The 24,778-nt window shown below is 43.8% G+C and overlaps 2 protein-coding genes across 2 annotated transcripts; both read right to left on the bottom strand.

The window, feature by feature from the left end:
- Window positions 1-379: 379 nt before the first annotated feature.
- Window positions 380-9,681, bottom strand: colgalt2a (collagen beta(1-O)galactosyltransferase 2a). Its single transcript, XM_072688654.1, has 12 exons — window positions 9,452-9,681; window positions 8,001-8,114; window positions 7,158-7,275; window positions 6,210-6,344; window positions 5,901-6,105; window positions 5,392-5,511; window positions 4,376-4,449; window positions 2,867-2,973; window positions 2,645-2,777; window positions 1,533-1,660; window positions 988-1,194; window positions 380-623 (listed from the first exon to the last, which is right to left on the bottom strand). The coding sequence occupies exons 1-12, from the start codon at window positions 9,679-9,681 to the stop codon at window positions 380-382; spliced, it is 1,815 nt and encodes a 604-aa protein (XP_072544755.1).
- Window positions 9,682-10,657: 976 nt separating this feature from the next.
- On the bottom strand, window positions 10,658-23,492 carry LOC140562799 (uncharacterized). The gene is made up of 10 exons (XM_072688652.1): window positions 22,508-23,492; window positions 22,229-22,423; window positions 20,800-20,872; window positions 17,767-17,907; window positions 13,287-14,479; window positions 12,910-13,090; window positions 11,907-12,132; window positions 11,654-11,775; window positions 11,392-11,564; window positions 10,658-10,941 (listed from the first exon to the last, which is right to left on the bottom strand). Exons 1-10 carry the CDS (start codon window positions 23,490-23,492, stop codon window positions 10,748-10,750), a joined length of 3,483 nt encoding a protein of 1,160 aa, XP_072544753.1. The 3' UTR covers window positions 10,658-10,747.
- Window positions 23,493-24,778: the final 1,286 nt, after the last annotated feature.

Raw genomic sequence — 24,778 nt, 5'->3', positions numbered from 1 at the left:
CTGAAACTGTAAGAAAACAATAGCTCCGTTGTCTGGCTGGGTATTTTCATAACCGTTTCATATAACATCCACCATCACTGCAGACAATTCGGACTCTGTAAGATTCTCCAGGACTTGACACCAAACCCAATCTGACTGGCTTGACTGTTTAATTTTGCATAAGGTTTGGTAACTCCTGCGGAATTTCCCCTTTAGGTAGAATAACCATGCTGGTTTACCTCAGACACTGCCATAATTACATTATCAGTTCAGTTCAGTTCATGGTGGAGGAGAGCAGTACATCCATTGGCTTTCATAACAATGAATGCATCCCTAAAAAGCCCCCGGCCTTATAAACGAGGCCTTCTGCCCTGGCCAATCCATGTTGTAATTGTCTGGCTCAGAGTTCGCCTCCATGTCCTCCGTCCATCGTGGCCGCAGGACCCGCGTCACCACGGTTCCGTTTTTTGTGGACATGCTCACGGTCCCAGTCGGTGGCCTTGCTTTCATCGTCCCAGATCGTGGACGTCTCCGTGTCGCTAATGTAGCCCGGCTCTCCGGTGTAGTGAGTGGGGAAGAGGAGGAGCGGCTCCACCGAGAATGCTAGCAGGTTCCTCTGCTGGAAGTGAGCCATGTACTCCTCCCTGTGCACGTGTACAGAGAGCAGAGTTAGCCAAAGGCATCCTGCTTTGGTTGCACCCATTGCTGACACAGATGTGCAAATGCACACACACTTTTCTCAATAGAAAAAGACTCTCGAAGCAGGTAAACATGATCCTATCAGCCCTCCTAAAGCCAGGCGTGGGCTAGAGGGGTATATAAAGCCCCCCAGCATTGAGCTGCGGAGCAGTGGAACTGATGGTTCGTGCTCCATCAGCAGCTCACCTGATTTACCAAACCAGGTGTGGACCAGGAGGAGAACTCTTATACCATACTAGACTCCACGGGGAGAACTTTGGAGATGTTCTATCATCTAAATGACCATGAATGAAGATGAGCGTAACGTACTTTGGGTGCTTGTTAAACATGATGGGCAGGAACTCATCCACTGGCAGCATTTTGCCCAGAGGCTGAGCGTCCAGCAGTTTTCTGGCTCCCTGCAGGGAAAGAGCGTAGCCCAGGGTCCAGTAAGAGTAATCAGGGTGCACCAGGTTCTTCACCCCCTTCACCCAGCGCTCAGGACGCTTCACCTGCAGTCGCTTACGGCCCACGTATCTAACATCGCAGAGAGGAAAGACTGAATGTTAGCTATGATGTATTACCTTGTGCTTGCAAAACAGATCTGACCCTTCGAGGCATGGACTCCACAACACCTCTGAAGATGTCCTGTGATATCTGGCCCCCAAACAGTCCTGTAAGTTGAGAGGTGGAGCCTCCACGGATTGCATCAGTGACCCTGTCGCCGGTTGGAGCACTTTTGGTAGGTACCACGTCTAGAACATCACACTTTGGTTGATATACTAGTAAAACGGCCCTTAAGATGACCTCAGCAAATCCCTGAGAGCTGGAGAAACGCTGAAGCCCAATCAACAAGACAGCAAACCTCTACTAACATCAAGTCCCAGCTGAGCTGGGCTCGTTTAGCATCCTCCATGATGGCGTTCAGGCGGCTCTTGAAGTTCAGTTCAAACCGGACATCATCCTCCAGCACCAGCACCTGCTGCTGCTGCTTCCTGACCACCTGAGGGAGACAGTCCACCTCTCAGTTTAGAGGTTCAGAGCATAAACGCCATACATAGAATGCTGGCAGCCGTGTAATTAAAGCTATCCAGCTGGATAATGCATCTGTCAGGTCTCTAGATTGGGTCTCTTAGACCTCTAGTTGTTGTGGAAACCGGTTGGTAAATCTTTGTGGAAAAAAATGATGGTAAAATTTCTGCTGTGCTAGAGCTGCCCTGGTCAACTGTAACTGATATTATTGCTGATACAGTGGCCATATTGGAGCTACAGCTGTGTCATGTTTAAAGGGGTTTCCAGTAAAGTGGCCAGTGAGCGTTGTAATGCTTTAGGGTGATTCTTCAAATAGGGGAACTTTTAAGTCCTCAGGTTATTCATTTATGTTATAAGAACTATATTACACATAAATAGCTTAGTATTAAGGTATTAGGTATTAAATATATTATTTATTGCAACACCCACATAACGATGTACCAAGTTTATTATGCATTTTTTATAGTATTTGCTAGCTTGGCCTCGTCCCCAATCCAGACTTTTTTATTTATTTATTTTTCTTTTTGACATTCCTATCTAATCTGCTTTTTTGAATAATATATTACCACCCCCAGCCTGTGATTTCAGTAAGGAATTTTCTAAGGTTATTATTATTATTATTTTTATTTATTTTTTTATTTTTATTTTTTTGTAGCCAAAGACTGACATGCGAGCACATGTCTACCATGAGAATAGAGTGGCATTTGCATCTAAAAAATGTAGTCATTTGGTCGTGTATTCTTCCAGTGTCATTACCATTTATGCCTTTACCAGAAAATGTTATGATAAAAAATGAAATATTCAGTCATTTTTAGCTGTTTAGAAATTAAAATGATAAAAACTTCACTTCCTACAACTAATTTGTACGAATGGCCGTTGAAGACTCGTTCACCTTCACTGTCATCAGAATGTTAATTCAGGAGTTAGTTAGTGTGGAACAGCTGCAAACAAGCACCTGCGTCCAGATGTTGTAATGACTGAGGAAGCAGCCAATTTCTCCCCTGGTTAGCACGCGGTTCGAGTAAGGGTCTTTGTAGCCAGGCAGCATCTCAATGCCTAAAGCCTGGAGCTGGGAGGAGTTTAGGGCCCTGAGGAAGAAGGAAACAGTGTTCAAATGAAGGCAAACTACACTGCGGGAAAATTAGCAGGTATCTTTCACTTAGTCACAGTATCGTACTTGCCATCCACTGCATCCGTGAGTGTGACCTCAATACCCAGCACCTCCAACGTGCCCAGCATTCGCTCTCTACGGTCCTCACGTCTCCTCAGGTTAATTAAATAGACCTGGTAGAGGGAGAGAGTAACACACTGTAGATGAATTCATATTTCATAGCACATCTAGAAAGCTACATTCTGCTGCGATTTCAGAAACGGTCATGCTATCACCAAGGTAGTGATGTTGAACGAGGCCGGTAGTCAATGTGCTATCACCAAGGTAGTGATGTTGAACGAGGCTGGTAGTCAATGTGCTATCACCAAGGTAGTGATGTTGAACGAGGCCGGTAGTCAATGTGCTATCACCAAGGTAGTGATGTTGAACGAGGCCGGTAGTCAGTGTGCTATCACCAAGGTAGTGATGTTGAACGAGGCCGGTAGTCGTTGTGCTATCACCAAGGTAGTGATGTTGAACGAGGCCGGTAGTCGTTGTGCTATCACCAAGGTAGTGATGTTGAATGAGGCCGGTAGTCGGTGTGCTATCACCAAGGTAGTGATGTTGAACGAGGCCGGTAGTCAATGTGCTATCACCAAGGTAGTGATGTTGAACGAGGCCGGTAGTTGGTGTGCTATCACCAAGGTAGTGATGTTGAATGAGGCCGGTAGTCGGTGTGCTATCACCAAGGTAGTGATGTTGAATGAGGCCGGTAGTCAATGTGCTATCACTAAGGTTGTGATGTTGAACGAGGCCGGTAGTCTGTGTGCTATCACTAAGGTAGCGATGTTGAACGAGGCCGGTAGTCAGTGTGCTATCACCAAGGTAGCGATGTTAAACGAGGCCGGTAGTCAATGTGCTATCACCAAGGTAGTGATGTTGAATGAGGCCGGTAGTCAATGTGCTATCACTAAGGTAGTGATGTTGAATGAGGCCGGTAGTCTGTGTGCTATCACCAAGGTAGTGATGTTGAATGAGGCCGGTAGTCAATGTGCTATCACCAAGGTAGTGATGTTGAACGAGGCTGGTAGTCAATGTGCTATCACCAAGGTAGTGATGTTGAACGAGGCCGGTAGTCAATGTGCTATCACCAAGGTAGTGATGTTGAATGAGGCCGGTAGTCAGTGTGCTATCACCAAGGTAGTGATGTTGAACGAGGCCGGTAGTCAGTGTGCTATCACCAAGGTAGTGATGTTGAATGAGGCCGGTAGTCAATGTGCTATCACCAAGGTAGTGATGTTGAATGAGGCCGGTAGTCAGTGTGCTATCACCAAGGTAGTGATGTTGAATGAGGCCGGTAGTCGTTGTGCTATCACCAAGGTAGTGATGTTGAATGAGGCCGGTAGTCAATGTGCTATCACCAAGGTAGCGATGTTGAACGAGGCCGGTAGTCGGTGCGGCCAATGGCCAGGGTGTTATCACTGAGGTGGCAATGTTGGACGAGGCCGATAAAAATTATATAAAAATGACCATATGTTGCAAATATTAGAACGGTGCAGTTTGTTGCAAACAAGAATATAGAAATATCATAAATACCTCATCAAAGGCCATTGTGTCTTTGTTCTTCAGGTGAAGGGTCAGATATTGTGAGGGCTTCATGGGAAACTCAACTGAGGGGATATGGAATAAATTAGTATAATAAAGGCGTTTCATACACAGTACATTATTTATTGAACCGTAATCACTGCACAGTGTTCTACTTCAGTGGAGACGAGCATGCTAATAAATCAGACAGATGTTGAGAAACCTGAGTGATGGATGAGGGGGAGGGACCCCAGGCTGAATGGAGGAAGAAAAGAGAGGTGTTATGTAGGGGTGAAAGTTCTATCTCACCCGTGAAAACTGTGTGTACAGAAAGGGGCTTGAGATGGAAGGCCAGTTATGCTCTCTGGGACTCCAGAGCATTGGATGGTTGTGGCATGACTGGGGTCTAGACCAACAGTAGTCTTCCAACCCGGTTAACATGGCCATATTGGGCCTGTATGGGTAGCCCAACTGGGAACCAGAAAGTTTTGTCCATGGGTTTCATGTTGGGCCCTCATATGGATGTCTGACAGGGTCCTATGTGGGTTAGTGATGGGATCAGAAGGGGTTAACCATTGAGGGAGGGCACCATCTAGGTTGTACTCTGCACGTGGAGGGCCTCTAGATGGAACTCATATGAGATTAGAGGGGGCTGTAATGATAGGGGCTCATTTGAGAAACCCAACTGTGACCCAGTAACAGCACATGTACAAACCCATTTAGAGCCCATGCCCATCTGGAACCCACCTGGAACCCACCTAGCCCTCATTCCACCCATGTAAACCCCACGTACGTATATTGTCTGGGAATGATAGGCCCAAAGCTTTCAAATATGGCATCATTATCACTTTTAATAGAGTTTTGAATGACTTAAACTGTCCCGCAAAAACCTTTATTTTGCCAAAAAGTGACAAACAACAAAAATTGAGATACAAGGTATTAGTCAGACGGTGACTTTATATTGTAAAACTGTGCAGCATGCTAAACGCTAAGGTGGTAAATCATGATATCAGCACGTTTCCGCTCACCCATTGCCTCTGTGAGCGTGTGGGCGAAGCTCTCCACCTCCTCCTCCAGAGTCTGCTGAGCCCTCAGTGGAACAGGCAGGAAGCCGTACTCCTCTCTGTTACACACAAACATCTGCACCCCTACAGGAAGGGGTGATGAACTGTGCGAAATACAGTCACATGGGCGTGGCTTTACAGCCAAATAATTCGTTAATGGCGCCTTGAGAACACCAGATGGTGCTCTGAACACGTTGATTAAGAAAGAAACTTGACTGCGATTAAAATAGCCAGTACCCGATCCATTAAAATAGGCCTGGATCAGCCCCGACTCGCACTGTAACGGCTATCCTGCAAACTACGGACAGGAGGCCATTGTGTTAAAGGGCCCATATCCTATTACTCAGTAGCTACAGGGGCTTCTGTAGAAACTGGTGGGGCTGTTCTTTGGTAATAGAAGCTTGTAATAAGACTTTCGGCCCGCCGGCGGCTCATACGCTGTTTAGGGGTTAATGCACAATAAAAAGACTCACCTGCCTGCCTTGCTGAAAATGAGAAGACCATGATATCGTCCAAGACCCAGGGGTAGTTGTGGTGTGGTGGGTAGAAAGCCATGGTCTTGCTGGCGCTGCGCCGCAGATCTAGCAGCATGGTGGAGTGAATCATGGGGACGGCGTGGCACCCGGTGCGCTTACGGTTCCGTATAGGAACGTACTCCTCCGTTCTTTTATAATATCCCTGTGGGAAGAAGCAGACGCTGAGATGGGTATTGGATTTGAAGAATTGTCCAAATGTTTGTGGACACTTCCTGAAACAGAAGGCCTCGATTGTGGTAAACATACCTGCGTGGTCATGCCACACCAGAAGTTGGAGTAGAGTGTTCTTGATTCCAGCATGGGGGCCACCAGAGTGCGATTCTCAGCCATCAGCTGCGTCAGAACTGCTGGATTTGTCAGCAGGTTATCACTGTCTGCAAACTAAAGACAGCAGAGGTGTTATACAGGTGAACAGCAAGTGACACACAAGATGATAACGTGGTACAAAAAAACCCAAAAAATCACATCACATTTACAGCTTCCCCCAAAGCCCAAACGTAGTCAGCCAGTCTTCTTTAGTTTAGTCTCTATAGTTTACAGTTCTGCGTAAAATCTCAAATTTCAGGACATTTTTTTTCAGGAAATAATTTCATGTGAAATCTCAAATTTAAAAAAATTTGTGAATTAAAAATTTAAAATAATTTGTGAATGTGCAATTTGATTTTTTCCAAATGTCAAATTAACCAGGAAACAGTTCTGTGTGAGAAAATCCTTGAAAGATTCTGAGAAAAGTTTACAATAATTTTTTGTAACAATTACAAAACAACAATTTCTTTAGAGGCAATTGTGTGAAATAAAGTAAAAAAAATGCAATTCTTTTGTTAATAATTCCAAGTGAAATTTGTGAAATGCACAATTCTTCAGGAAACATGTGAAACAAAATGTGAAAAATTATATGTAAAAGTTCTTTTGTTAACAATTCTGTTTTAAATCTTAAATTTCACAATTACAAAAACAGTATGTAAAAGTTCCATGTAAAAGCTACAATTAAAAAATTTTCCGGATACAATTTCATGTAAAATCTAAGAAAAACCCAAACAATTATTTTGCTAATCTTAAAATTTACAATTACAAATCATCAGGAAAGTTCATATTTAACAATTCTTCAGGAAACAATTTCATGTAAAATTGTAGATTTCACCAACTACTATAAAGACTTAAATCTTATTTGATTCCACACTCAGGACGTCTCACCAGGATGTAGTCAGCCCACTGAGCGCGGGCTGATCGGAGAGCCGCCTGCCTCATCTTCATCACATGGGTGAATCTGGAGTCTGGCCAGTGTTTGGGACCCAGCTCGTCCGCATAGGATCTACAGAGGGGGATTAAAAGCACGGCTGGAATCCAGGTACAGTAAAATAAGGTTTGTTAAAAGGCTGCTTCACATTTTATAGTTTTCTCTTCTTTAAAAATCCTGATCCATCTTCTCACTTCATTATTCAGCCCTTCATTTATGAGAAGCGTCAGATACCACGCAATCCTGGGGAATCCCAGTTCTGCAAATATCCTACATGGTTATGGTCCATAAATGATCCGATTGTTTAGGAGACAAATCAGTGTGAAACTTTCTGTTGTTCAGATTCAGAATTCTATTGGAAAAAATTAGTGAAATGTAAAATTTCTCAAATTACAATTCATTGAGAATCAGTCCAGTGCATGATCTTAAAACTTCTCAAATTTATGATCCTTTAAGCAAACATGTATTGTGAAATCTCGACTTTCTTGAATATCTGATTCTAGGAAATCTGACATTTTTACTGTGATTCGTTACGATTAGTTTATTCTGGTACGATTCAGGTTTATTTTTAAGACTCCAGAGTGGCGCAGCCATCTAAGCGCTGGCCTTATTACTGGGAGATTAATGCCTGTAATTTCACAGCCACTCGTGACCCAGGAGTCTCAGAGAGCATTACTGGCTTTACTGGGATCTGGGAGGCCTTTGCACTGCCATTGCACGTCCTTTGCTCAGTGCAATGCTAGCCCGTGCGAGCGCCTGTTAGCTAATGTAGCGGAATGTGCTACAGGCCGAACCGTTACCTCCTCTCGTCCTCTGTAGTCCTGAACCGCACCGAGTGGTACAGGCCCTCCACCCCCGCCAGCCACTCCTGCAGTATGGCTGTAGTGTTGTCAATACTGTGGTCTGTCGCCGCCCTGCAACACAGTCAGGGAAGAATTCTGTTGCTATGCGCTTACTAGGCAGTCACATCCTAGGTGGATGCTGTGGTGTTCTAAAGTGGTTGCTAGGTGGTTGCTATGGGGTTGCTAGGCAGTTGCTACGCCCAGCAACTACCATAATACAGCACCACCACATCAAAAAACCTAACAGCAACACCATAACAACAACATGGTATACCACAGCAACCACATAGCATCACCATGGCAACCGCCCTCGCATCCTTTAGATTTGCTATGCGTTGCAAAGGGATATACTAATGCTCCATAAGAAGAAATACGTGGTTACCGCTAAAATCTACCACCCACACACAACACACACACACACACACACCACACACCACACACACACTGCATTCTTTCACTGCAGTGCGAGTCCTCTTTTTGCCCCTTCGTGTGTACTTTTCAAGCGCTGCATATTTCAGACTTGGGTGCAGATTCAGGACCTGCTCTCAAATAGAGAACCCGTATTTGAGGTTCCGTAGCTGCTAACGTAAAAACCCCAGCTTAAAGGAGCCGATTAGCATTTAAAGGGAATTCCCTCCATATCTCTATAATCCTTCTGCTGCACATGTACTCTACATGGGACAGACCTTAAAGGATAATATCACCACATTATTTAATCTGTCCGCATATTTAAAGGCTTGCGGTGTAAACCCAGCCTCGCAGTGGGATCTGTTTTGCAAAGCTCCGTTCTGAAAATATGTACCCATTTAGAATAGCTCGCATTGGTGGTGAATGGAACCAGACATCTGAAAAGTTTAACGCCTCTAAAAGGTCCCGCACAGAAAGTCCTTACACCAAATGATCATGAATTTACTGCTCGATGACCAAGACACTGGTTTACAATAGTTTTAACATTTAACATTTTTGGATTAAAACCCAAAGATCATGTTTTAAATACATTCACGGTGGAGGTATACGCGCAGGGTGGTGTGAGCAAAATAGTCCACCAAAGAAAATGTACTTTCATCACAATTTTACCATCATAAAAACTGTTAATAGTATAAGTTCCTTTTAGTAGAACCTATTAAGGTGCGTTAAGGAACCTTCAAGGAACCTTTTTCTTCTTCAAATGTTTTCATAATGGTTCAAAAACCTCAAAGCACCAGTTTTGAAATTGAAGAACCTCCAAAAGTTCCACAAGGAACCTATATTTTTAACAGTGTAGGTTCACTGGTGGGTTTGGAAAATGAACCGTTTCAGCTCCAATCCCCACTCTGAATGACGTTGCTACATCAACCACTTTTTAATAACTTACCCATAAATAAGCAGATTGTTTTAATATATATATAGATGTCAAGTAAAAATCTTACCAGATAGCAATCCGGTCCTTTGGATAGTCGAAGCGGTCGATGCAGCCCAGGTAGAAGGGAAGACTGTGTTCGGAATTGCGAGCCAGAATTGCAACCATGACCTTCGGCTTGAGCAGGGCCGACTCGCCCCGAACCGGTTCCAGGTCAGCAAGAGCGCTTGAAGATCCAAACCTTGTATTTAGTGCTGCAAACACGAGCCAAACAGCTACACTTCGAGGCAGCATGGCCATGACAGTGCTATCCCAGTCTCCACCAGAGAGAGAAAGAATGTGGTGGTCAGTGTGAGGCTGAGGGGTCTGTGAGGATCCAGCATGGCACTGACCACAGAGGGAACCTGAGCTGTGGTTTTAAAAGGACAAAAGGACAGAAGATATAGCCTTTCTCTACCTACCTACCTGTCTGTCTATCTATCTATCTGTCTGTCTATCTATCTATCTATCTATCTATCTATCTATCTATCTATCTATCTGTCTATCTATCTATCTGTCTGTCTGTCTGTCTGTCTGTCTGTCTATATGTTTGTCCGTCTATCTGTCTGTCTGTCCGTCCGTCCGTCCGTCCGTCTGTCTGTATGTCCGTCCGTCTGTATGTCTGTCCGTCTATCTATCTGTCTGTCTGTCTATCTGTCTGTATATCTGTCTAACTATCTATCTATATCTATCTGTCTGTCTGCCTATCTATCTATCTATCTGCCTGTCCGTCTATCTGTCTATATCTGTCTGTCTGTCTGTCTGCCTATCTATCTTTCTGCCTGTCTGTCTATCTGCCTGTCTGTCTATCTATCTATCTGTCTGTCCGTCTGTCTGCCTGTCCGTCTGTCTGCCTGTCCGTCTGTCTGTCCTATATGATAATTTATGAGTATACAGGTACATGCAGTGTCTGACGTCATCATCTATCTGTCTGTCTGTCTGTATCTATCTATCTCTGTCTGTCTGTCTATCTGTCTGTCTGTCTCTGTACATATATCTGTCTATCTATCTATATAGACTATACTATACTATCTATCTATCCCGGTCTCCACCAGAGAGAGAAAGAATGTGGTGGTCAGTGTGAGGTTGAGGGGTCTGTGTGGATCCAGCATGGCACTGAAATGATTGTATAATAAGATTAATATAATGAACATGAATCACGTTACATGTTTTTACTTTTATTGATAAACATTTTTGTAAACAATACATGACGTTCTTCACATCCTGCTTATTGGTATTAGACTTAAGGAAGAGTGCAATTGCTGAGGTATAACAGGTAACAGCACAGACATACACAGCCACATAGCTAATCTCTCAGCTCGCTGCTTCAGTGTTGGATCCAGCGGTGTGGAAGGATCCGGATAGTGGCCGTGCTCTCGCGGGTCATCAGGCGAGTCACCTGGTCGAGGTGCAGTCCAGCCACCACCTCGCCATTCACCTCCAGGATTTCATCCCCGACACCCAGAAGCCCGGTGTAGACGTTGTCTGTGGGACTGCCTCCGACTTGCTCCACGTAAATCCCTGGAAAGAGAACACAACAGGTCGAGTACAAGGTCAGTGCACTCGCAGCTGGTTAACCAAGCTTTCACAGCCTAATTAAAGACCTGGATGCAACCAGAGTGGTGCTCAGAGGTGTGGAGGCCTGCCTTCTAGAGTTTGGAAGCCTTGTAGCTCCAGCGCTAAACTAAAGAAGCGTTTATTGGTGCTTCTTAAATCCTTTACATTAGGTTCTTCAGTTCTGGTCCTGGACACTTTTGGCCAACCAGTCCTTTGGAACCCTGAGATGATCCACTTTTTTGCTCATTGGATCATCTGGAAGTCCACAAGAATTAGTTTGGATGGTACTTGTATGGCATTACTTGAAGAACCCTTGTGGAGAAGCAGAAACACCTGCAGCTAGAGACCTTTTCTTGTTTGCTAGTTTTAGATTCAGGGAAGTTGAGGCTACAACCATCGTTAGAGCCTGAGTACCTGAGTCTGGTCGACCTTTGCCTCTCGAAATGACAAAGCCAAAAGGTCCATTGGCTGGCCTGGTGAGCTCCAGGAGCAAAGTTCCATCAGGGAAAGCCTGAACCAGTCGCCCCAGTGGACCAACACTTCGAGATCCCTCCATTCCCTCCATCGCCCCTTCGACCTGCAGCTCTCTGCAATGGTACAAATCAAAGCCCAATTTCCATTATCTACAGTGATATGGTGAGAAAACCAGAGCACATTTGAAAGGCGTTCCACCCACCTGGGTCCCAGACTAAGAGGCAGTGGAAGTTCCCCCAGAATGGTGGATCGCTCAAACTTCCTCTTTGGAGACTGAAGGCTCTGGACAGAAGACGCCTTGCGCAGCTGAGCAAGAGGAGACTCCTGGTGGACATGAAAGTTAACACAGCACAGGTCTTCAGACTACTGGTAACACTGACCACTTTCAATGGCAAACACCAGAACTCTGCCCATCTGCCCTAAGCAGATGTTTACCACACTGTAGCCATACGCACCGTGTGCAGGGACTGCAGAGAGGGGGTTCTCTGCAGCGGTGGCGGCAGCTGGCCTTTGTGAGTGGGGCTTGGAGACGCTGAGCTGTGTTTCGGAGTTGGGGAGGACAGTTGCTCCATGCTGCTGGACCGGTTGCCCTTGACCAGCTTGCCCATGCTGTTCAGACCCATGGCTGAGAAGAAACGGCGAAGGGAAAGTTTGGGCTTGCCCTCTCTCTCTGCTGTTCTTCTGCATATGGAGCACAGTCAACATAATGGTGAATGGATGAAATGGAGTCTGTGGGTGGATGCACTGATCTTTAGGGTCTACTGAGGTTCTGATATCTGGAACCGAGTTACCAGCCCATAAATAGATACATCGCCCTGCATGCCTCGCTGTCCCTCTCATCTGTTGCTCGTCGCCTCTCCACTTCTATACTTTGGCGGCCAGCGGACGGTGGATAGAGGCTCATCCTGGCTGTGGTGCAGTACCGAGACCTCCCCTCTGTCCCGGGACCCAGATGCCAAATTTAAAGCAGAAAGGTGACGGGACATCCTGGGCTTTAGCTCGCCAGGTTTAGCTTTAGCTTAGCTCTCTGAAGAGAGGGCAGAGCCATGTTAGCCTTCTGATTGGTCAGGGGTATGCTGACGTAAACCTGACCCACTTTTAGGGCCGCCCATTCTACACGGAGAGGACAGCGGATGTTTATTAGACTTCAGGGAGATCTTCATATTTACTCTGGGGGGGGGCCCTGAGGAGCCAGATTCACTTTGAGGTTCCCAGGGGCTTGAAAATATACAGTATCAGTTTCCTCACATAGATTGACAACAACCGGAGGGGGCATAATTGGGCTCTTCATATTTTATTAGTGTCTTTCTAGCAGTTGGTTATCAGGGTTAGTGGGTGCATTAGAGCAGGGAGATCACCCAACAGTGCTGGATTCTGGTTCTCCGGGTCCAAAAATAGGCCCCAGATTATTATAAATATGACTGCCTAATGGTTTACGTTTGCCGACGAGCAGCTCACCGTGATCCGGTCATATTTTCGTCCCACTGTAACTCAGCTTTGCGATGCTCTGCTCTTAGAAGCTCTGCCCTGAGGTCCTCAGCCTTTGACATGCCCATACTTCGGACCGCTGGCCGGCACTCTGGGGGATGAGGTGAAGCACAGGTGGAATCCCTGCAGACATCGTCACTTGACAAATGGGCTAACGAACAGAGAGCGTGATAGTGTATCTCTGTGAGATATGTGAAGGTATACTGGAGTTCAACCATGCAGCTCTTCAGTGAACCGTTTTAACGGCCCCCTAAGTTTCAGCTACGCCGTCACAGACGATCTACCACTACATAACAAGCCAGGACACTCATTCAACAACCAAAGGTAGAAACAATGATTGAGCTTACCATCAACTGGGTCTACAGTGTCCCATATCGCCAGAGCCTGGAGCTCAGGAGTTAGCACAGGTGAAGAGTACCTGAGAGAAGAGGGCTTGATACAGGGAGTCAGCCCTGAGGTGGCTTGTGAAGCCTGCGAGGAAGTGGCAAGGGTCACACTGAGGTGCTCTTCAGGTGCGGCATCGGGGTGGTGAGAACCTCCCTCCACCTGCTTGTCCAGATGGATGAGGCGATACTGAACTGAAGGCAGGAGCTTCACCACCCGTTGCCCTGTCGGCCTGCTCTTGGACGCTGACTTTAAAGCTGACTTGATGGGCAGCTGAGGGCCAGGGGAGTCCCTGGCGTTTCTGGAAGTTGTGGGTTGAGAGGGATCTGCTCCGGGTAAGGTGTCAATGGCGAAAGTGACCCCTCGTGTCGGTGTCTCTGACTGTTTGGAACGAAGGCTGTGTATGTCCTCCAGGCTGGAACGGGTTCTGGAATTCCGCCGCTGGGCCAGCAGTTCCTGACCTCGAGCATAAGGACCATAACCTGTCTCGACTCGGCTGTCCCCTTTCCGGCTCCTCCTGCGGAGCTTGCCAAAAGCTGACACCCTGTCGCCGGCTCCACCTACTTCGGCAACCTCAACGCTCTCAGCCAAGTTGCAGCCACCGGTCAACATCTCCTCTCCCAAGAGAGCAGGACGAATGATTTGGCGACTCGAATGACCAGGAGTGACCCATCGAGGAGACTGCTTGCCCTGTGCCTCGGATTCTTTGGCATGGACGGGTGCTAGGATGCTCCCACAAGCCTCACATTTTCGAAGGTCTTCCTTGAGCACGACAGTCTCTAGAGAAGTACCTTCTCTCTCGTTCGTCAGGATGGCTACTGGGATGCCCACGCTACCCCAGCTCGAGCCAGGTCCCTTGCTCATCTGCGAGATAGTGAGAATCTGTTCAGCCTTTGGCTGCTGGCTGGCCTGGGAACGCTCTGCCACCACCGGCCCGCGCTCGCGCACCCTGTCCAGGTACCGCCGCTCCGCCTCCTTCTCCGACTCATCCTCAAAGCGCACTCGGGTTGGAGATTGTCCATGCCTCCTTGGTGGTACCTCACGCTCGCTGTTCCTGCCTCGGACCTCCAGCAGCTGGACACCCGGCGGCACTAACTGCTCCTGAGTGGCTACAATAATTGTCCTGTGTGGCGAGTCATGCAGAGGCAGGAGGTCCCTACAGAGAAAGGACAGGAACAATTAGGAGAATCGCTTAGGATATAAACAAGGGTCACCTACTTCACGACCTTCACATATCTGGACAAGGTGACCTTGCATTGGCAAAGGGCTTAAATTTCAGAGATGGACATTTGATAAGATCGTTTTTCCAAATTTATGTGCCCCGGTAAGTCTGGTCTAATGACTCCCCTGCTGGGAACACCCCACATTTGGCCTTGTTGACCTTTAGCGTACAGTATATTCAACTAAATATCTATTAATTCTCTTTAACCTCCCCTAAACCTCAAATCTTAAGCTAACCTGACCCTTAATCTCAACCCAATCCCGTACCCGTACCCTGGTCCAACACCTTACGCTGCTCAGAATCAGTACCAACTAGTTTATTAACAATGTGAGCACCTGTAGATAATCTATAGGACTTTATTTCTATTGGAATTTTACTATCCAAATAAAATGAGACTGAACTGATTCTGTACTTAGTAATTAGGACTATTCAGAATCAGCGAATGGTTTCATTTAGCGTTAGCATATTTCATAGCTTATCTACTCATTAACTGTGCACTAAACTGCTACTTTGCCACATTGCCATCTGTTTTCTCTAATGTTAATTTCATTAACGACAACTATGACCAGAAAATAGATGTTGAAGACTTATTTTTCATGCTGGAAATGAGATGAGAATTAATTAAATTAATTAATTTAAAATCCATGTATTTGAAGGGGAAAAATTATCCCTCCATAATATTGAATGTCAATGTGTTATTACACATAAAATATTTTTCAAACTGTTGTTTAGGAAAGTTAACAACCAACATGACCTCTAAAAAAAACCTAAAGGTAAGGTAAAACCTTACAAATGTATTTCTAAAATTATTACTAAATATTAAAAACATTAACGGACCAGCACCAGTTAAAACTCAACTATAATATTTTGAACTAACAATAACTAAATTACTAAAATGTGACTAAGACTTAGACTAAGGTTTACTCATTGAGGGACTGAACATGAGAATTTCTAGAAATTTTTTGTTAGGCCTGTGAATTACTTGCTTATGATGAATTTACTGATTTAACTTGTGATCTTAACCCCTTAAACAGCCCAAAATAGCCCCACCAGTTTGTACAGAAGTTCCTATAGTTCCTGAGTAATACACCTTAGTGTGTAATAAGCCTTGAAGTGTTAAGGGGTTAATCTAACCCCAAATTATTTATCAAACTATAGAACTAAAACTAAGTGTATTTTGTGGTTATGCGGGTTGTCTGTGTTTTATATAAGAGTTAGTTTGATGATCTGTTTGAAATGTGACAAAAACATGAAAAAAGGCAAAATCAGTAGGGGGCAAATACTTTTTCACAGCAATGTAAATGTTTACTACCTCCAGTAATAGTTTTTTCACACATTAATCTAATAAGCTATATCACAATTGTCTTGCAGGGCTTTAATTTGACCTTCATTTAGGCCTAACTAAACTTTTTTTTTTCCAGTTATTCTAGTAACGAATAATTAAAGCCAGTAGCCAATAGCGTGAGACTGAGAATTCCAGCCATTCCAGCCCATTACCCTACTGGCATCATAGGTAACCCTGTATTTACTGCAGAGTGAAGTAACACAGGGTTATGTATTCAGTGTCAGTTGATGACAGCGCTCCTTTCTCCTTAGTTTTATAAGCCTAAAGTCCGTTACACAAGTTTTTCCAATTCCAATGGTGTAATGTGAAAATTTGGCCTGTTATTAAACAGGACATCGGTGCATTATTCTGTGTTAACTGGATTAACAGTGCCCACAGATAAAACCTCAGAGGCTTTGGATTAATTTTGGCATGTGTATGTGTGCTTGGTTTTGTGTTCATAACAAGAGAGGGATTTATAACACAAAACAGACATCCCGAATAATCATTTGGCTCCATAAACACGATTATATAACCTGCGACACAACGCTAAATGAGAATTCGAGAGCAATATCTCTTCTCGGACGGTCCAGTTTCTGATTCTGGGGCAGCTATTAATCTATTGCATAAGGATCTGCATAACTAAAACGAAACTAAAACGTGTGTGGTGGAGCAAGTGTCCAAATGGAAATCTGATATATGGCAATTCACAGATTTCACATATACGACGTATGCGTATATACAATATACATACAAAAGTATCCGGACGCTCCTTTTAATGAGTGGCTTCACCTACCCAACCACCCCAACCACACTCATTAGCTGCACGTGCACAGCTTCTTCACTTGTTTAATCACCTTAGAAAAACACTGCCAACACAACAGACTGCCCTGGAGCAGCCACCCATGAGTCTAAGCTCACCATGCCCAGTGCCGTTAGGTAGATAGAAGGGTATAAAGCCCCACAGCACTGGGCTGGCTGTGGAGCAGTGGAACTGACTTATCTAGAGTGCTAGAGCTCCAGCCAACACCTCTGGAATAAGTCTGGGTGGCACTTTTTGATCTATAACTAATCATCCGTTTTTAGCACCTGACCTCACGTTATGCTCTCAATGCTCGAATGCCATCAAATCATCACATCAATGTTCCATAATCTAGTGTAAGGACTTTTTGCAAAATACTCTGAGGCTGTTACTGCTGCAGCAAAGGGAAAACAGAGGATTATGACTATTGATTTCAGAAGCAACAGTACAGAAGCAGGTGTCCACAAACTTTTGGACATTATGTAGCCATATATCAACAAATACCATCATATATGTGTAACAATGCAAAATTATATTATAATATTATATTGTTATACATATGTACTATTTTTAATGTTGACTTCATATGTGTACATTCATACTTGCTACCAATCAGAAATATATGTATGATCTATTATATGATACTTCATGTGTATACATGTATATGTATATATATTTTGAAATATATATCTCGGAGATTACACTTCCTTTATACCTAACATACAATATATTTGTCGTATATTTGTATACACACACATATTGTCATATATATGTATCTAAAATGTGTTGTGTGTGTGTGTGTGTGTGTGTGTGTGTATATATATATATATATATATATATATATATATATATATATATTTATATTTCAGACTTCTGTATGTGTATATGTATATATGTGTGTGTGTATAAATGGAACTAATAAACAATATATAGATATATTGATATATACTAAATATACTTCACATACACATATGTGTATATATACATATATATATGTATGTGTGTATATATGGCTAAAGTATCAAGCTATATATTGTATATATATGATATTTGGTCACATGAGTACGTAAATAAACAGTGTCAACGGTCACTTACAGGTCTTCTCTGTCCGCAGGCTGAGAGACATGCTCACTGTCTTGGTTTTGAGAGCGGGCCTTTAATCGGGCCCTCTCCAGCAGGCGCTTGGCTTGCTCGTGACGTGGGCTGAGGATCAGTTCTCCAGGGACTAGCGTGGATCTGATGAGGGAAAAGAAGTAGGGAGATCTGTTACTATAGCAACATACACACAAATACATATATATATATACATACATACATCCATACACACACGCATACAACACAGCCGGCACAGCATATATACCTCGATTCAGCCATGGCTCGCAGTTGATACAGTAGATCGCGGTACAGAGCAGGCAGCTCGCGTAACTCGCCACAGTACGCAGTACATAAAGCAGCTTTATATAATCTCTTCCAGAGCTGTGTACTGGACGCAGTGAATGAGCTTAATCTGAAGGTGATGGGAAATGTGTCATATGCGTGGATTTGGATCCTGTCAACAGTTCATCTGTAATGTGGCTCCAGTGCTGTGTGTGTGTATACGTACCGGAGGTTTAACCGTAAAGGGTTTTCAGAGCTGTAGAGCATTATCTCGAAAATAAAATACAAACAGGGGTCAAGCTACTCTTACGTAAAACTCTCAGAGGATCTGTCCAGGGGCCGGAGACACCGAATCTTTCCACGAAGAAAAAACGTACGAAGACTCTTAAGAAAAACACTCATTTAAGAAGCTCTTAGCAGAAGGCCTCACTCACCAATATCTTCTTAAATTAGTCTTTGAGGACGTCCTAACAAAGAGTCTACGTCAGGTTCGTGACGTTCACAGCTCTGCTCTTATAATGATGGATTCCTTAGTTCTTGTAAACTTGCTGTAGGTCAGAATTTTCATTAATTCGCACAGGTGGGATTTAAGAAGGCATTTCTTCTTAGGAACTGGTGGAGAATGAGGCCCATTGCAGTTCTCCAACGAAAAAACGTATGAAGTTCTTAAATATTCTATTAAAGAAGTCTGAAGCATGTTCTTCTAAAGATCTTCTTAAAGAAACTCTTTGTGAATTTCGTCTGTAGGCCTTTTCTTGCAATGTAACCTTTAATGCTGCATTTTGGAGCTTATCATAAATGAAGGGCGACACATTTTTCATTCTGACATGTTTACATTTTATTAAAAACTGAATTATACTAAAAATAAAAGATCTAGAAGATGGTGGAAGAAACAGCAAACAGAATAGAAATCCTCTCGCTAAATCTGAGGCTTAACATCAGAAAATGTTTATTTTTCTGATGTAGAAGTGAACAGTACTTTACAGAAAATCTCCTTTAGAGGCTGACCTTCTGACCTCTTACAGTCAGAGACCAGTGTTAGGCCGTCGTAAGAATTTATTCAACATATATAATTTTTTTAAGAATAGTGATTGTTTTTAGAATTTTTAACAAAAAAAAAAAAAAAACTATTTACATGAACTTTTATTACTTTTTTCTTATGTCTGACACTTAGCCAAACAACATATTTAACAAGAATTTATTTAAGACACTTTTGTGAACCCGAACCCAGATTTTATGAGTTGTTCTTGATGTAAACTGTACACTGTACTGTTACAATATTAGTGAATTAATATTTTTTTTCTTTTTAAGATAAAATTATATAAATTATTAATATAAATAAACTATTAATATAAATAGTTATATTTCAAAATCCCTTTTTACTATTTTTCTTAAGAAGAAGGATCCTAACATGATGATGACCTCACACTGGTCTTAGACCGTAAGACTACCTAAGGTCAGACTCTAAAATGAGCAGTTTAAATTAATCTTGAATTACTAAAATGAATGTCTAATTTAACAGATCTAAAGGTGGAGCTTGGGCCTCATTCTCCACCCGATCCTAAGAAGAAGTTTCTTCTTTAAATGCAGTTACACAATTTTCATGCAAATTTGAGAAAACAAATTTAGATTTGAATAAAGAACAAATCTGAGACCATTCGTAGGAAGACGCTGGTGAATGAAGCCCAGTCTTCTGTAGGTTTCTACATAAGGAAAATAATGGCTTTCTGAAGTCCTAACCTGCAGATGGGAATAAACAGTAAACAGACTGAGGGGGCGGAGCTACAGACTAAACATCTTACACAGTATTTCATCAAATTCAGCTGCAGCTCATTTACTCGTGTTTTTGAGGCTTAATTTAATATGTATTGTTGACCAAACTGAACTGAGTTAAGCTAGTTCTCAAAAAACACAACTTTACCATTTTAGCTTGGCCCGACTATGCAATGGGGAGCCTGCAGAGCATTCTGCGCCTTCAGAGAAGCCCTACCGATTCCCAGGAGCTAATATTATGTTTAGTCTATTAGTAGTAAATAAATTATTGCTTGTATTTAAACCATAAAAGTATTACAGTAAAGCCCTGTGCCATGTGGTGCACCTGGGGTTCAGCAGTCCTCGACCACACGGCTGCAGGGTGTCCTGTTTCTCAGTTTGCCTTTGCAGGAGGTGCTCATGCATCCTTTTATGCTGTTGATGTGAACTCAGCAGTAGCCTCTTACCGACAATTCCTTCAGTACAACTGAGATTTACAAAGATTTACAGCATTTAAATGCAGTGGAGAACCTTGACTTCTAGAACCAGCCAGGTGTAACCCGTCATAGTCCTGTAGTATTACTCTACCACCTCAGTCCACATGCTTCTTTACCTTCAGACGCCGCTTCCATATCTCTCAGCTTGTCCAGAAGTGCACGTATAAAGTGTGTCCATTAGACAAATCATGTTTTTTCAGCATTTTCTATAAACTACTCATCAGATTTTATCAGCAGTTTTGAGTATTTTGGTCTTTCTCCATTTACAGATATAGAGGCCTGGCCTCGTATTACTAGAAATAACCGCCTAGCGGAGTTGCGAACATGCCTTTATATAAAGGGACTTATAATAACAAGTGGCTCAAACTGAAGACCTTGGTTTAATAGTTCAGTAGTTCACTATCGGTCTTTACCAAATTCCTTCAATGCCTATATTAATAATTATATTCATGACAGCCACTTTCAAGGAGGACGAGGCTTTAGCGAGGTCAGTGTTTCTTACCTGACTGTAAGCTCAGGCCCGTAGGTGATGAGTGCCGTGTCCCAGTCAGTGTCTTTATATGATGGAGGTAAACCTACACAGGGTGGAAAACACAAACATCCAAATCAGGAGCATCATTAGACCCGATTTACGGTGGTATGTAGCCCAGTAGTCCTGAATTGCTGAGCAGAACTACAGGCACTACATTTCCCATAACGCCGCAGTGTCTTTCCAAACGCTTGTGCAGCTAATGCTAATGCTTTCAGTCAGAAGCCATTCATTACACTAGCAAAGGCTTCAGTTAAATTAGTTACATTAGCATAGGCTTTATTAATGCTAGCTGGTAAAAGAGGCATTGCTAACACAAGCTTGCTAAATTAGCAGCTAAATTAGCCTTGTGATTGAACCAATATATATAGTAATATAGTAAACTACTGATTTTAAAAGCCAGCGTTATCTAGCGAACATGAACTGAAGATGCAAAGATCCCAATTTCATATGTAGTTGTATACCACAAAGAAAAATATTTCAGTAATGTTAGTAATATAATATTAATAATAACAATAAAAACTAACAAATAATAGCTAGTTTATTAACATCATTATAATTAAACATTATTAATAGCAATGCTAATAACATGAACTAGTGATTATTTGTGTGACCGTGACAAACATTTTCCAGTTAGCTTGTTAGCTTGTTAGCTAAACGGTAACACTCTACCTGAATTACTAGGAGGTGGACAGAAGAAAATGTATTCAGTTATTTTACAGGTGACCCTTTATTTATTTATTTATTTATTTATTTATTTATTTATTTGACATTTTTGGCCTAACTAGTAAGTCCTAGGCTCTGACAGTGACGGTTCTCCGGCGTTTTTGTACGTCTTCTTTTTTGCTATGCTGTTGTAAACAAACCCATCTGCTCTAACTGGTGCTCAAGAGTAAATGAAGGAACTTAACATTGAAGGTTAAGGAGGTTTTTACAGCGTAAAGTACGTTGGAGATACATGTTTTTCATTAGATGGAGTCGATAAGTAGCCTTACAATCACAACAAGACTAGTATTCTAGTCTAGTATTTGAAGGCCTATGCTCTCTGACTAGCTAATGCTGCCATTAGTGACCAACTGCCTGGGAATGTCAACTTGTGAGACTCTCTCATATCGAGTGGAAGGGACCCTCAGGTGATGGTCGGGGCTGCGCCGGCTCATACAGGGGCGATCTAAATCCCAGCGAACCCTCGCCCTCCTCCTCCCCCGGCGCTGTAGCCTGCCAAACCAGCAGGGCTGTTCCTGCAGTTACACAACACTCCTGAGAACCGGGCCGGCAGATTTCAGCCTCCGGTTTCATCGTGTGGTATTAAAACATTATTATCTGACCACACTCTGCTCGCTCCCAACCCCCACATCTGTAATCACGGAAAGGAGTGGGCCCATCTGCTCACGGAGCTCACAGGCGCTCTGCTGCAGAGACTGCTGGCTGTGGGAGCCACAGGTGACTAAGGCTAGTGCGGCCTCATGGGCAACAACCGCTGGTACAGCTGACCACGAGGATGCAGTCGCATGCCGCTGCTGTCCGGTGGCGTAATTCTGTTGGGAGCGCCGGCTGCCTGGTTTGGAAGGAACTCGGCCCATTCTATGGGACGTCCCTTCCGCCCCAAGGACTAGCCCCCTGTTACACCCCTAGGTGTATTGCCGCATCCCTAAATGTAACACTGGCTTCTATGGCTTACCTTTGTGAATCGCTTCTGGAGGTTGATGCTGTCCATCTGCATGCTTTCCCATCGGGATCTCTGTGGTCCTGGCTTTGCATTTCTCGCCGCGTTTCTCATCGGCCTCAACCCTCTCCATTTTGGATCTTCCCCGAGAACATACACTCTCCCAGCTATCTGCCCTCCAGAGATCGCCCGGCGGATCCGCCGGACGGGTCTCCTTCTGGAAACACCTGCGGAAGGTGCTCTCCAAGCTGTCTGACCTTTGCAGCTCCTTGCGAAGCGTTGCACGTCCAACCCTAAGCCTGTGCTTCCTGTGGACCTCCTCCTTGCCGGCGTTGGGCGAGTTCATCAGCGAAGGATCCCCCAGTGAACGAGCACCTTCTCCGTTTAAAAGGAGGGTCTCTGGTCGAGCCACTCTCCAGAAGCCTTTCGGCGGTGCCCAGTGTCTCGGAGAGGAGGTCGGCTTTGAGGGGAAGGAGGTATCCGCTCCACCGGTGGTGATGTTTTCCAGGCTAGACCCTTCGCCAACTCCACGGGGGTGACTCGCCGGACCTTCTGTTTCTTGTTTCTCACAGGCCTCCTTCAGGTGGCCGACAGACGACGGAGGATCGGGTCCATCTTCATTGCTGCTGCTCAGCCTCTTCCTCCGGTCTGTTGACGAGGTTTGACTTGGGGCTGACTGGTCCTCGTCTAACTTCTTCTGCGGCGACTGTTCTAAGGAAGAGTCAGGGAACTTCTCAGCGTCCTTCCACCTCCTCTGTGAGATTTCCTTGAACTTGGACTGCAAGGATACCACGGCCGAGCCTGAGAGGGTAGGAGGGGAACCAGGGGAACCAGGGGAACAGCGTCCTGAGAAGGGTGAAGGACTTCTGGAGGTAGACCGACCAGTGGACAGCAAGCCCTGTGTATCAGCTGTTATCTGGGTGGTCCACTCCACAGCACTGGCTCGTAGTGCAGCACCAGTGGAGTCTTGTCCTCCTGGTGTCTCACCTTCCATTAGCATCGGCAGCAGAGGGTGCTAGATAAAAAATGGGACGAAAATAAAGAATGGGGTCAGCTGTAGATGATCCTTTTCATTCATGGGATTCCTGTGAAGTGGATTAAATTTGCTAGAAGCTTCTCACACTATATGCTGGTGTGACAACAGTGATACAATATTACCTTACAAACATGGTTCTTCAATACTGTAGAACCATTTGACTGCATGAACGGGTCTTTGCGTACACTCTAAATGAAAAGAGCCCCATATCATACTGGAAAGAACAGTTCTTCATCTTGAAGCAACACTAGAACCCTTTTTGCTGCTACACTGAACCATTTGTGAAAGGTTCTATCAAGAACCATCTACAAATGTTTTTTTCTACCAATGCCAAGAACACTTCAAGCATTCAAATGGTTCTTTGAGTTGTTGTGGTTCTGTATAGAAACATTGCCTTTACAAAAGAACCCCTAAAGAACCCAATAATTTAGAAGTGTTGGGAAACGTCTCTAAATTGGTTCTTCTTTATGATGGACCACTTGTTGTATACACCTCAAGTTTTACAATATGACAACTCCTAGAACCTTAAATATGCTTAAATGTCGCTTTGCCTAAATGCCTGTTGTGTATGGTTCTTTGAAGAACCTTTAAAAGCATGGGCCTATGTATAGCACCAGGTTCCACAGTTGTTATGGTCAAAGTAGCCCTTTTCAGGACTATAGTAATATAGAACCACTCTTACTTAGACGGTAGAGTTCTTTAAAGACCATTTTAGCACTAAAAAGGTTCCTGAACTGTTTAAAATCGTAGAACCTTAGTGGTACCATATAAAACACTTGTTGTCATGAGTGTAAAACTCAGTAATTCTAGATACAGCTACTTAGATTTCTCATAATAGTGCAACCTTTTTGCCGCTGTATAGAAACCTTGTTAAAATGTTCCTTAAAGAACCAGCTACAACAGGTTCTTCACCTGAACATGAGCAGTTTAAACATGCAAAGAACCATTTAAGCATTCACACAGTTCTTGAAGTTGACCTAGTTCTATATATATTCATTGCCTTTACAAAAGAACCTCTGAAGAGTGTACATAACCATTGTCCTTTCTGAAGAACCTTTGAAGAACCCATTTTAAGCATGTACGTAACACCTGCCTTCATGAAAGAACCTTTGAAGAACCCATTTTAAACATATACGTAAACAGTGCCTTTACTACACAGCCTTTGACTCGTAACGACAGTGGAACTCTTTACAGAACCGAACATAACAGGTTCTCTGTAATAATTAAGAAGAATCTTTTAACCAGGCAAA

This window comes from Salminus brasiliensis, chromosome 9 (assembly GCF_030463535.1).
Source record: "Salminus brasiliensis chromosome 9, fSalBra1.hap2, whole genome shotgun sequence".
In the NCBI taxonomy this organism is placed as follows: domain Eukaryota; kingdom Metazoa; phylum Chordata; class Actinopteri; order Characiformes; family Bryconidae; genus Salminus; species Salminus brasiliensis.
The sequence above is the reverse complement of the archived record's forward strand: the minus strand, read 5'-3'. Positions and strand labels throughout refer to the sequence as shown.